This window comes from Nicotiana attenuata, unplaced genomic scaffold (assembly GCF_001879085.1).
Source record: "Nicotiana attenuata strain UT unplaced genomic scaffold, NIATTr2, whole genome shotgun sequence".
Lineage (NCBI taxonomy): Eukaryota > Viridiplantae > Streptophyta > Magnoliopsida > Solanales > Solanaceae > Nicotiana > Nicotiana attenuata.
This window is the reverse complement of record NW_017670396.1, coordinates 249,534-262,013: the sequence shown is the minus strand read 5'-3', so window position 1 is coordinate 262,013 and position 12,480 is coordinate 249,534. Positions and strand designations below refer to the sequence as shown.

General features: G+C 37.5%; 1 protein-coding gene across 2 annotated transcripts in view; it reads left to right on the top strand.

Moving 5' to 3' along the window:
* Positions 1–1,371: 1,371 nt before the first annotated feature.
* Positions 1,372–12,480, top strand: part of LOC109238831 (serine protease SPPA, chloroplastic) — a 14,154-nt gene continuing 3,045 nt past the window's right edge. For both annotated transcript variants that reach the window (XM_019405312.1, XM_019405313.1), the window contains exons 1-9: positions 1,372–1,896; positions 2,199–2,382; positions 5,435–5,572; positions 5,932–6,102; positions 6,184–6,287; positions 8,584–8,651; positions 9,086–9,252; positions 10,151–10,220; positions 10,622–10,776. In XM_019405312.1, coding sequence (XP_019260857.1) covers positions 1,441–1,896; positions 2,199–2,382; positions 5,435–5,572; positions 5,932–6,102; positions 6,184–6,287; positions 8,584–8,651; positions 9,086–9,252; positions 10,151–10,220; positions 10,622–10,776 — 1,513 coding nt within the window. In that variant the 5' untranslated portion in view covers positions 1,372–1,440. The remainder of the gene's footprint in view (positions 1,897–2,198; positions 2,383–5,434; positions 5,573–5,931; positions 6,103–6,183; positions 6,288–8,583; positions 8,652–9,085; positions 9,253–10,150; positions 10,221–10,621; positions 10,777–12,480) is intronic.

The window sequence follows — 12,480 nt, the reverse complement described above, 5'->3', positions numbered from 1 at the left end:
GAGTGCTCTCCCGGGATTGTTCGGGCTCAACCCTGTTGGGGGCGTGGCGTGGATTCTGCAGCTGTGCTATTGCCGCTTGTTGAACCTGCATCATTTCGAAATTCAACCGTAGGCTCACCCCATCACCTTCGCCTTCGGGCACTTCTCGAGCTGTTGGTCGTGGTCCTCCGCGAACACTATTTTCGGGATCAGTTGGCAAATTGATGTTGATGACAACCTGCGAGTTAGCATCTACTGGATCGGCGGCTGGGACACCGTTGGGATCGGCATGAAGCACATCATTTCTAGGCACCACATTATTATTTTCGCCGTGGTGGCCTGATTCAGGGTCTACGTTCAAGTGAGCCGACTGAGAGTTTGATATTTTTAGGCTGACCTGAAAGTAAGATTTCAAAGAACAAGCGTAAAATAGGGTATGTTATAGAGATTTGTGATAAATCACCGCTATTTTTCTTAGCCCCGCGGTGGGCGCCAAACTGTTTACCTCAAAATTAGGTAACAATTAAATTTGTAAGTAGTTTAAAGGATACGTAGTTTAATTCAACACAAATAATTAAGAATAACAGATAAATGAATTAATGATGATATAAACGATCAAATCAGTCGCAATGTTAAGACTAGGACTTATCTTAGATTGAATAATGAGCTCGTCCTCGGTTGGACCCTCTATTCAAGCCCAGTCGCGAATAAAGAAAAGAACAAGTGGATAATACCTTTAACAATAGCTAGAAGACAAAAGTAAATCTTTTTTTTCTTTGAATTGCGTGTTACAATGTGTCAGACTAAAGAAAAACTTACCCTTTACATAGCTGGAGAGTTTCAGTCCTAGTATAAGTCTAAAAAGGATAAAAATCTTCTTTTTCCGGTAATTGTTGATCCATAATCGACATCGAGCGAGATCCGCGCCGTGGTATCCGGTTGAGGGCGAGTATTACGGCGCTTTATCCGTGATGCATAACCATTCGCCTTATCTCCCGGGGTCTAGAACTTATACTCAGCTCGGGGCGCGTCACTTACCATGTCCCATGTCGGATATACTGTTTACTCTTCTTGGGTCTCGATACGAAGGGTCTCTGACCTCGATTACGATCTCGCGGATCCGTGCTCCTCCTTTGTTCTCTCGTCGAGGAATCGGGCAGATATTGCCCCCAATTTTACCCGTACACACTCCAGCCTCACTTAAATACTTTATTACAAACAATGAAAATCTAAATTAATCAAGTTAATACGTGATGATATAATTCATAATTTCTCTATTGGAGCATATTAGGAATTAGCAAAGAAATAATAAAGGGCAAAAGGCGATGTGTACTTGTGTAGTAATGTACCCGACGACGTGGCATTTAGCGAACCGTGTTCCAAGAGTCGGGCGTCCTTTTTCCGAGTCTTGAGTTCTCCACTTACAGCCCGAAAGCGTGGGAAACTAGAGAGAGAGAGAGAATGGCGAAGCTTTTATCCACACCTCGTCTCACCTCCATTCACCTCCGCACAGTCACTTCCAGTCTCTCCAAATCTTCTTCTTCTCCAATTCACACTTCTCCCACTCGTTGTCTCATATCTCTTCACTTCAGTACTCGTCTCCTCAACCTTCCTTCTGTCGACAATCGTTGCCGAATTCATCGGAATTTCTCCGTTTCAGCCTTCGATACAAAAAACGACGGCGTGTCGTCGTCTTCCAAAGATGATACTAAGAACGAGCCTGGTGCTGAAATCAACGGCAATGATGATAGTGCGAAAAGTAATTCTACCAAGGAAGATCAATATCCGAGCGGAGAATTTGAATTTGAGGAGTACGGTGCTTGGAAGAGCTTAGTAGTGAAGTTCAGAATGCTCTTTGCATTTCCTTGGGAGCGCGTCCGCAAAGGCAGTGTTCTCACTATGAAATTGCGCGGCCAGGTTAACTTCTAAATTTTAATTAATCATACTGACAATGTCCGCTCGATTTGGTCATAATAATCATAAGTAACATTTTTTCTCGAAGAAAAGTATTTTCCTGATTAGTTCTGGAGTTCAATTGGATATAGAGTTTGTGGGAAGTGAATCAACTTCTAAATGTAGCTAAGTAGAGAGACGAAGGGTGGGAAGTCACACATTTATTAATTGGTATAGAATACTTCTATTCTGCTAATGCTTATTTTGGTTATTTCTTTTCTGTTTAGTTGAAGTAGTTGAAACTTTTGTACTGTTTGTCATGTCAGATATCTGATCAGTTACAGAGCCGTTTCTCTTCAGGATTATCTCTACCTCAAATCTGTGAGAACTTCATAAAGGCCGCGTATGATCCTCGAATCTCTGGTGTTTATCTCCACATTGAACCTTTGAGTTGTGGCTGGGGCAAAGTTGAAGAAATTCGGAGGCATATACTGGACTTCAGGAAATCAGGCAAGTTTCGTCTTTATACTTTTATGGAATGGTGAAAGCTGTAAAATGTTCATGTGCTTGTCACTTGATTATACAACTTACTTGGGAAAGAGGAAAAAGATGACATTTAGTTATATCTGTCGCTGTAAGCTTGTAAGGGTTGAATTTGAACCAGGAAGAGAAATATTTTAATCCAAGTAGGAACAAAAAAAAATCTAGGACATAATGAATAGATGAAGGTATTCGTATATATAAGCCTTTAGTACTATAGGAACTTTTAGCTAGCGTTTGGACATAGTTTTAGTTGAAACTTGAAAAAATAATTTTTGAAGTAGTTGCAAGTTTCGTCTTTATACTTTTATGGAATGGTGAAAGCTGTAAAATGTTCATGTGCTTGTCACTTGATTATATAACTTACTTGGGTAAGAGGAAAAAGATGACATTTAGTTATATCTGTCGCTGTAAGCTTGTAAGGGTTGAATTTGAACCAGGAAGAGAAATATTTTAATCCAAGTAGGAACAAAAAAAATCTAGGACATAATGAATAGATGAAGGTATTCGTATATATAAGCCTTTAGTACTATAGGAACTTTTAGCTAGCGTTTGGACATGGATTTAGTTGAAACTTGAAAAAATAATTTTTGAAGTAGTTTTGAAAAATAATTTTTGGAAGTTGAAATTATGTTTTGACATGCATTTTATTTGAAAAAAATTTGAAGTTTTGTGAGTGGGAGAACAAGTTTCACCCAAAATCTACCCTAAACTAGATTTTGGGAACTTGGAAAACAATTTCAGAAATTTTTCAAAAATAGATCATTAATCTATGAACAAACAATGTTTTCAAAAAAGATTTGAAAAAACGTTGCCAAAATGTATGGCAAAACCGGGCCTTAGGTTGAGGGCAGTGGCAGATCCAGGATTTTAGGTTCGTGGGTGCTTAACTTTTTTTGACGTAAAGTTACTATCAATCCCATCATATAAGTATGCAACTATTTAAATACAATGAAAATGAGCAGCCCGGTGCACTAACCTCCCGCTATGTACGGGGTCCGAGGAAGGGCCGGACCACAAGGGTCTTTTGTATGCAGTCTTACCCTGCATTTCTGCAAGAGGTTGTTTCCACGGTTTGAACCCGTGACCTCCTGGTCACACGACATCAACTTTACCAGTTATACCAATGAAAAAAATTTAATTAGAAAACCATGATATTAATATTATAGATGCCGTGAAACTGTGATGGATAACACAATTAGCGAGAAAAAGATCAGTGGATTTTGCGGTTCTGGAAGGATTCTTTGTTTTTCTAAAGCAAATTTTCTTTTTCTTTCTTTGCTATAATTAATTAGATAAAGTAAGAAAAGAAAAGCAAAAAAATAAATAAAACAAAGTCAGAAGCAAAAGAATAAGCTAGCGTTTGTTCATAGATTCCCAAATTTGTTTTGAAAAATCTGATTTGGGTGAAGTTTGGTTTGAAGATGAAAATGTGTTTGGACATAAGTTTTCAAAACATATTTCACTTTTTTAAAAAAAAAAACATAAAACATGACTTATACCCACAAGTTCCAAAAACTATCACAAATTCCTAACATTACCTTTATCAATAACATTCATTATATTATCGCAAACCATAGCCCTGAACATAAATAAATTTGGTACAAAATTATAATTTTTATAATGAACTACATAATACACTATCAGATGACCGAGAAGACGAAGTATCATTGTTACAAAGTAATAAATGGTGGACTCTTTTATAAATACAAAAGTTTGGGGCAATTTTTAAAAAATGTAATAGTGATATTTTGGGCCAAAACCAGCTCTTTTGGGATTTGGGTTTTGGGAATTTGCCAAAATATAGATAAAATCTATGGCCAAACATATATTTGCCAAAAAAACCCCAAATATATTTTGACAAAATCTATGGCCAAACGGGTAAAGTAGTATTGGCTCAAAAAAGTTGCTTGCAAGGAGTGAGATTCGATCCCTCACCCTTTGGCTTTTATAGCGCTCCAGCACCCATCATAAACCAAAGCATCCACCAGGCTCTTTGTTACCTGGGTGCTTGTTGTTTTATTATATCCTTTTTCTTAAATTCTCTATATAACTACACATATTCCGAGTCGAGGTTAATGGGTGCTCGAGCACCCAATTTTTGTACGTAAATCCGCCCTGGTTGAGGGACTGGAAGGGAGGAAATATTCTTTGCCCTCTTGGAACAAGACCACAAAATAAGATAAGTGACTATTGGAGATCCATGTCAAACGTTGTTGTGAACTAATTTGAGAGGTGATGGAAATTTCAAGGTCCCTGGGAGTTGTTTTATCCGGACATTATCAGAATTATGTAAAGTCCAACATACTAGACTCTAAGGCAAGTACGCCTTTCTGTCTTTGTTTATCACTTTGAAGAACAATAAAGTCACAACGTTTTCCACGTTCGCTACGATTGACTACAAGAAGTGGTCGGTGCTTTCCCCATCTTATCCGTGTGCCTACTAGTCCCAATTCCTTAATGCAAATGAATGGAAAATTCTTGTGCTCATTCTGTACGTCTCATATGTGATGAAGTTTTCAAGTATGTCCGGCATCTTGAAGTACGTGCGTATTTCAGTGCTTCCTATGTTATGAGATTGGAGTAATGCCATGTCTCAGGTGAGATGAATATTAGACTAGAAACTATCTTATAAGAAATCTAAACTTTCAAGACACTTTTGAAGAGAAAATATTATCAATGCTTGACTGATTAAGTAGCAATGCTAGAAAAATAATCTTTCTTACCTTTCCAGTAAAAAAAATGCTAAAAGAATAACAATATTACTACCTTATAAAGTCTTAGCATTATATGTACATCCCTTTATTTTTGATCATCATGTAGAAGTATTTTCCTTCATAGTAGCATCTGAGGTAACTGATTGCGCAACAAGTCTAAATTTAAGATGAGTATATGTTGCATAGACTGAAAAGTTACTTGGATTAGTTAAGCTTCTCATGTTGAAAGAGTTCAATATGATATATTTTTTCTGGAATTAGGAAAAAGAAAGTAAAGAAGAGCATTAATCTTTGTTATTTTTCAGGTAAATTCGTAGTTGGCTATGCACCTGCTTGTGGTGAAAAGGAGTATTACATCGGCTGTGCTTGTCAAGAGCTTTATGCCCCTCCAAGTGCTTACTTTGCCTTGTATGGTCTATCAGTTCAAGCATCATTTTTGGGAGGTTAGTTCTTTAGCTCCCAGCTGATACAAATAGAATCTTGGCGAGACAAGTTTCCCTTAACTATCTCGGAAGTGCTAAATTCTTACTGATCCTTGGATGTATGAAATGCTGGCTGAGCTTCATTTTTGGAATATTGAGTTAGTCATCATTGCAATAATACTTTTTTTGATATTCCAATTTATGCAAAGCGCAAAAAGTAAAAACCTATTTAACTCCAGAGTTACTGGAATTTGCTAGCCAGTGTTATTGGGGTTTCAGTGAGTGGGTGAATGCAGACTCAATTGTTTAACAAAAGTGCAAATGTGATCTTAAATTGCTTATGATCACCCCTTAACTGCAGCAAATATGTTGCTCTGCAGGTGTCTTTGAGAAAGTTGGAATTGAGCCACAAGTGCAAAGAATTGGTAGATATAAGAGCGCTGGAGATCAACTAATGCGTAAAAGTATATCTGATGAAAATCGAGAGATGCTAACTGCATTACTTGATAATATCTATGGAAATTGGCTCGAAAAAGTAGCTCTCACTAAAGGTGACTTCAGATTTGAAGTTCATAAATGGAGATATAAAGTTTTTCCACTGGGGATTTTCATGATCTGATTTTCTTACTTAGGGAAGAAAAAAGAAGACGTTGAAAATTTCGTCAATGACGGAGTTTACCAAGTTGAAAGGCTAAAGGAAGAGAGCTGGATAACAGATATAAAGTACGATGATGAGGTACAGTAAGTTGCTAGGTGTCTTGAGGCATTACTTGAGAGAAACAGTTCTGTGATTATTTGTAAGTTCAACTGATTTAATGGCTGAGTTTTTCCTTTTACTTTCTTGTGGGTGGGGGAGAGTGGGGTTTTGGGTGAGGGGGTTCTTTTCAAATAAATTGGGAATGGTAATGGATTTACTTCTTTTCCACGAAAAGTCGGTTCTTAAGATATCATGAAGGGAAAAAGATATAGTCAACTACTAGTATGTGCCATTTAATTGACCATTCTGGTGTAGGTGATTCTAGGATGATTTACCTCTTTCTGCATTAAAAATTAAATCAAGAATTCAGCTTTTATATATATGATATAAATGTTTCGTTCATGGAATGTTGAAATATTCTCATTTTAAATAATACTCCCTCTATTCCAGTTTATATGACACTATTATTTTTTATGTGATCAAACATCTTTTTCTTTGACCACAAAAGTTTCATATATTTTTCAAATGTTTTTATTTATAAAAAAAGTTGTAATTATAGTTTTTCTTTATCTAGTTTACATTTGTTGCAAATTTTAGCTTAAAAAGATTAAGAAATCAATGTCCGAATTGAGATTTGACATTTTGACTCTCATACTCTGAACCCTTCACTCTTTTTGTAATGGAGGGAGTAATCTATTAAACTTTTTCAACATTGTGTCTGCTCTCTTAGCTTGCCAAACTAGGCCTCCGTATGATTCCAACTTTATCGGGTGTACCCAAAGGGACCTCGCAAAAGCAGGTCTTCTAATCTGGGACTGGAAATGAAAGCTTAGGATATACCAAACTTTTATGAGGACTGAACTTTATATACAAAATGTGATAGCTGCACAGGTTATCGTAATCTCTGTACTCTTTTACAGTCTTATGATGAGCACAATATCCAATGTTTTCACCCTTTTCTTATATTATTTTTAGCTTATGAAAAGAAAAAAAAGGGGGCAGCCCGGTGCACTAAGCTCCCGCTATGCGCGGGGTCCGGGGAAGGGCCGGACCACAAGGGTCTATTATACGCAGTCTTACCCTGCATTTCTGCTAGAGGCTGATTCCACGCAGTGTTGTGAAGAGCGTGAAGCGAGGAAAAGCGACAACCCCCATTTCGCTTAAAGCGAGAAGCGAGAAGCGAGAAGCGAAGCGCTTGCTTTTTTGAAGTGAAGTGGAATTTAAATAAAAAAAAATTAAAATAAATTCTGTTAAGAGGAAGGGCTGTATATCATTCTGTTAAAAACTGGGCAGCATAAAAACAGTGATAGAAGAACTGGGCAGCATTTCAACGAAGAGGAGAAGACTGAGAAAGAAGAACCGAAGGGGAAAAAAAAATTCGCCAGCATTTCACTGCTATTTGGACGCTGAAACACTGAAAGAAAAAGAAAAAGAAGAAGAAGAAGGAGGAAGAAATAGAAATCACATACCTGTGCTGCTGGTCGTATGTTGAAGTTGAAAAGTGTACAAGACTTGGAACCCTAGTCGCCTCTTTCTCTCTGTTGCTGCTGGTCGTATGTTTTAATAAAAGAACACCTTTCTTTTTTAATTAAATAGGTTGGCAGGTGTTTAAAACAGAGAAGGGCTCGCTTCGGTTGCCTCGCTTCGCTTCGGTCGCTTCTCGCTTTTTAGTGCGAAGCGCACGCTTTTGCCTACTTGAGTTGCTTCATATAGCAGAAGCGGTCATAGGGCCCCCTTGCTTCGCTTCTCGCTTTAAGCGAGGAAGCGACCACTTTTCACAACATTGATTCCACGGCTCGAACCTGTGACCTCCTGTTCACATGGCAGCAACTTTACCTGTTAGCTTATGCGAGTGATGAAATCTGGGAAATCAGTTTCATTGACTTCTAGTTAAAAAATCATTTAATAAGTAAACAGTCAATATTCATCAGACGACATACGTATAGCAGGTCTATATGTGATTATAAGGAGAGCAACTAAGTTGTACATCAGTTTTGTTGACTTCTAGTTATAAAATTATTATAATAAGTAAACAGTCTGTATTCATCAGATGACATACGAATTGCAGGTCTATGTGTGATTATAAGGAGAGAAACTAAGTTGTATACTAGCATTGTTGCCTAGAAAACAAGACTGGCACACACTGTAATCTCTTTTATTGTACTAAGCTGCTAAGCTGATACAGGCTGCGTCATTTATGCATCTGGCCATCTGAATTTATTCACTCTGCATAAAAATGTTTAAATTGCTTCATGAACTTGACATGTGCATAAGAACTTAAAAATCACTTTTTTCCCATGGTTAATGAAGGGATCACTGATTGTTCAACACTCAGGTAATGTCAATGTTGAAAGAGCGTTTGGAAATTCCGAAGGACAAAAATCTTCCTGCAGTTGATTACAGGTTTTTTCTTTTTGAATTTCAAGTCACCTGGATATGTTTTTCTCAGTATTGCTTTTTTGCACCAATATTTTGTACGTTTCTTTTCATGAGATGATAACTGATGATCTCTATTAATTGAAGTGAAGATGCAATATTTTGGAATTTGGCCTTGCACTTTACTGTTGTTTTTGGACTAATCTATGGCCCTTGAATTTTCAGAGAGTATCAAAACTAAGGAAAAAAATATTATTTTGTGTAGTTCTGCAAAATATCTCGGGTGGCTAATGCGAAACAGGGAATGTGTTATAACTTGTTTCAGTTCGACTTGGGGTTTCGTCAACCATCAATTGTCTTGTATTTTAGTATCCTCTCTCCAAATTTCTTTGTTTCATCTGTTATGCACTATTTTCCTTTTGTATGTAAAATCCTTTTGTGGTTATTATATTCTGACACAGGAAGTATTCAAGAGTTAGGAGATGGACTCTCGGTCTGACAGGTTATAAAGAACAGATAGCTGTGATTCGAGCCTCTGGGAGCATTAGTCGCACACGTGGTCGATTTAGTTCATCCAGTTCAGGAATTGTAGCAGAGCAGTTAATTGAGAAAATTCGTAGTGTACGAGGTATGAATTGTCCTTATATGTGCACAATTCGTGAATGATTCATTAAGTGGTCAAGATATGTGAAAACAGTTGGTCGTTACACAGTGAATCTTGATTAGCCATAAATCATGAATACCAAGTTTTTAGTCTCAAAAAGACACTTTGCAGAAACAAGGCATTATCCACTCTGTACAGTTCTGGCTACCTTTTCTTTCCTTTTCCAATTTGCTTAGTGCTCTTTCCTCTCTTTCCAACGTAGATTCTGGAGAGACTTGTTTTCGAAAAGCGTTTGCTAAGTATGGAGGAGAAAAATTCTTGCTAGGTCTGAGTTAGTGTTGCGTTGCTAGTGGTGTACTTGAATAATCAAAGTGCTACACTTCATATTCTATGTTTCTTCTTTTTCAGACTTTAATAGTGAACATTAAAGATGGTAAGGCCAGCTTGGTTATTATTAGTTGCAGGCTTATTTTTTCTTGTAATGCATGAAGTTGCAATCAGCTATGAAAGTTATTTTAGAAGAACGGTATATAAAATTTTCAGTTAACCAGTAGGAAGTCAATGAAGATGTCCTTTAAGGCTCATGCATGTGTTGTAAACTGTAAGCATGCTTGCTTTGAGCCGAGGGTCTATCGGGAACAGCCTCTCTGCCTGCACAAGGTAGAGGTAAGGTTGTGTACATACTACCCTCCCCAGACTCCACTTGTGGGATTATATTGGGTATATTGTTGGTGTTGTTGTTGCATGTGTTGTAAATTCTCTAAATTGCAGCAGATTTGGATGCTTCATATGTGCTGATTTAAGATGAATGGAGGAAAAAGCTTGATAGGTTTAGGTGATTGCGTGCTTATTTTGGCTTCTTTCTTCTGGTTGTCAATTTTTCTTCTTTCTTTTGTATTTCATGTGTGGCTATGCTATGCAGAGTCGAAAAGGTATAAAGCTGTCGTCCTTCGAATTGATAGTCCTGGAGGTGATGCTCTTGCTTCTGATCTGTAAGTCCTGTTATATGGTGGCTCTTTCCTTTGTATGCACTATGTTAGGAGCCACTTGGCTGTCTGAATTTTTTCCGTTTAACTTCTATAATGTTGCATTTTACGTTCTTCCATGTTTTTTATAGGTAAAGTAAAACATAAAATCCTAACTGCTTAATTGATTGTCTTGTACAATGGAAATCTCAACTCTTATTTTCATTTAATCTCCTGTTTTGAGTTCTTCGATGATACTTCAGCTATATCACTTGTAAAATAGAAAGTGATATTGTTCTTTCCCTGTCTTCAAAGCAGTCAATATATTTTCCACATATAAAAGCTTCTGTACTAGACTCTGACAAACATTATTTTGTTTTTTTCAAACCAAGTTCTCTGTTGATTGATTAGGATGCTTTTCTGGACAGAATGTGGAGAGAAATCAGACTGCTGGCAGAAACTAAGCCTGTTATAGCATCCATGGCTGATGTGGCAGCCAGTGGAGGATATTATATGGCAATGGCTACACAAGCTATTGTGGCAGAGAACCTTACACTGACAGGTTCAATAGGTGTGGTGACAGGTAAATCTAGCTACTAGAATAAATTCTAGCTCCTTACAAACTGTGATTGAGTGGTACACTAAATTTGGGGGCTAATGTCAGAGCTGGAATAATTTTCCGGAGAACCTTATGCTTCACAAGTGTGTGTATTGTGTTTTAGAACTTGTACTTTGCACTAGCAAGATAATTTCTGTGCAGGTGTTATCAGCTCCCAAAAGTTTGTAACTGATTAAGAGATATCTTGAAATGCAGTTACTGTTGCATATCTTGATCCAAACATAATTCAGGAACCGAAATGGAGGTAAAATTTACCATCCACCTTTAAGAATTAGAAATAGCTCCCAACCGCTTGAAAGCATCACCATGCAGGTGAACTATGTTCCTTGTGATGGTTAGACAGTGGTTTTACTTAAGTTGGAATGACCTGTGCTCTTCAGAAACTCTCCTAGTTGTTTTAGAAGAAAAATCATAAAACCCAATTGCTTACTATGCAATCAATATTGCTTTTGTTTGTCCGTAATCCTTTGGCCTTATAATTTTATGTTTGTTGAATTATTCATCATTAGTTGGTCCGACTGCTTTTAGTTTGCCTGTAGATTACCTAATAAACTTTTACGTTATCAAAAGAAAAAAAGTAAAAAGTAAAACGTTTCACCTGTCTGTGGGCTGAGGGATACACTTTAGGTGCAGAAGCATGGATTGGTAATTGATTGACCAGATTTATTTATATCACCAAATTGACGAAGGTTTCTACTCATGTTAGACCCAGTTGAACTATCCACACTCTTTTACCTTTTAAAGGAAGATATTGAGGGGAAAAAATCTCGATCTTGAATGCCAGGTGTTTTTCGTTGTGTGGTACAACTTGTTTGAAGCTTTTGTGCTGCTTTGCTAGAATGCATGATTGGTCAATGATTCCTTGCATAAATGGATCTTGTCTAATTCCAAGATCTTTCTTATACCATCTTCACCAGAGGATAAATCAAAATCAAAATGTTCTCTCTTTGAATGCCATCCATTGGAGTAATCAGTCACAACTAGTACGAAAACTCAGCGCACATGCCTGAACTGTATGTTCTTGTATCAGATTTGGTGCTCTTACAAGGTTGATTGTACTGATATTCTTTTCATGTCCTCCAGATTAGGCCATAGAACTGGATTGTGAGGGGGCAAGATTCCTTTAATTGTCCCAACAGTCTGTCTTTCACAATGTTTACCAAATTTAGTTCCATTACTTACCATCTCAGAATATATTGAAGTGTCACTAGACAGTTCAATATTGAATGGAATAGCCGAATTTTCCAAGCTTTGGATTTGGAGAAAGTATTTGGAGTTAAGTCCAGCTATAGAATTAAATATCATTCGGGTTGAGGCTATGTTAGTGCTTTGTCCATATAACAAGCCTGATGTGGAAATTAGATATTTTTCCCACAAAATAGCATGAATAACCAAAATTTAAGACGGAGGATAAATTGTATCTTACAGATAGGTTATGTAGTTAGAGATGGTAGTTCACAGGTAGAGGCTAGAGCTCTTGCGTTCTATCTCTTCACTAGGCCCTCCCCTTCCCTTATCCCAACTCGGTCATTCACCTGCTCATTGCTCCCAATTCTTTGAGAACACCAGCATTTGAGCTTGGACTGATAGTAGTAAAATTGGGATGACAACTCTCTTTGGTGTGTGTGGGGGGGGGGGGGGGTTGGGGTTGGGCGGTGCGTCGCGAGT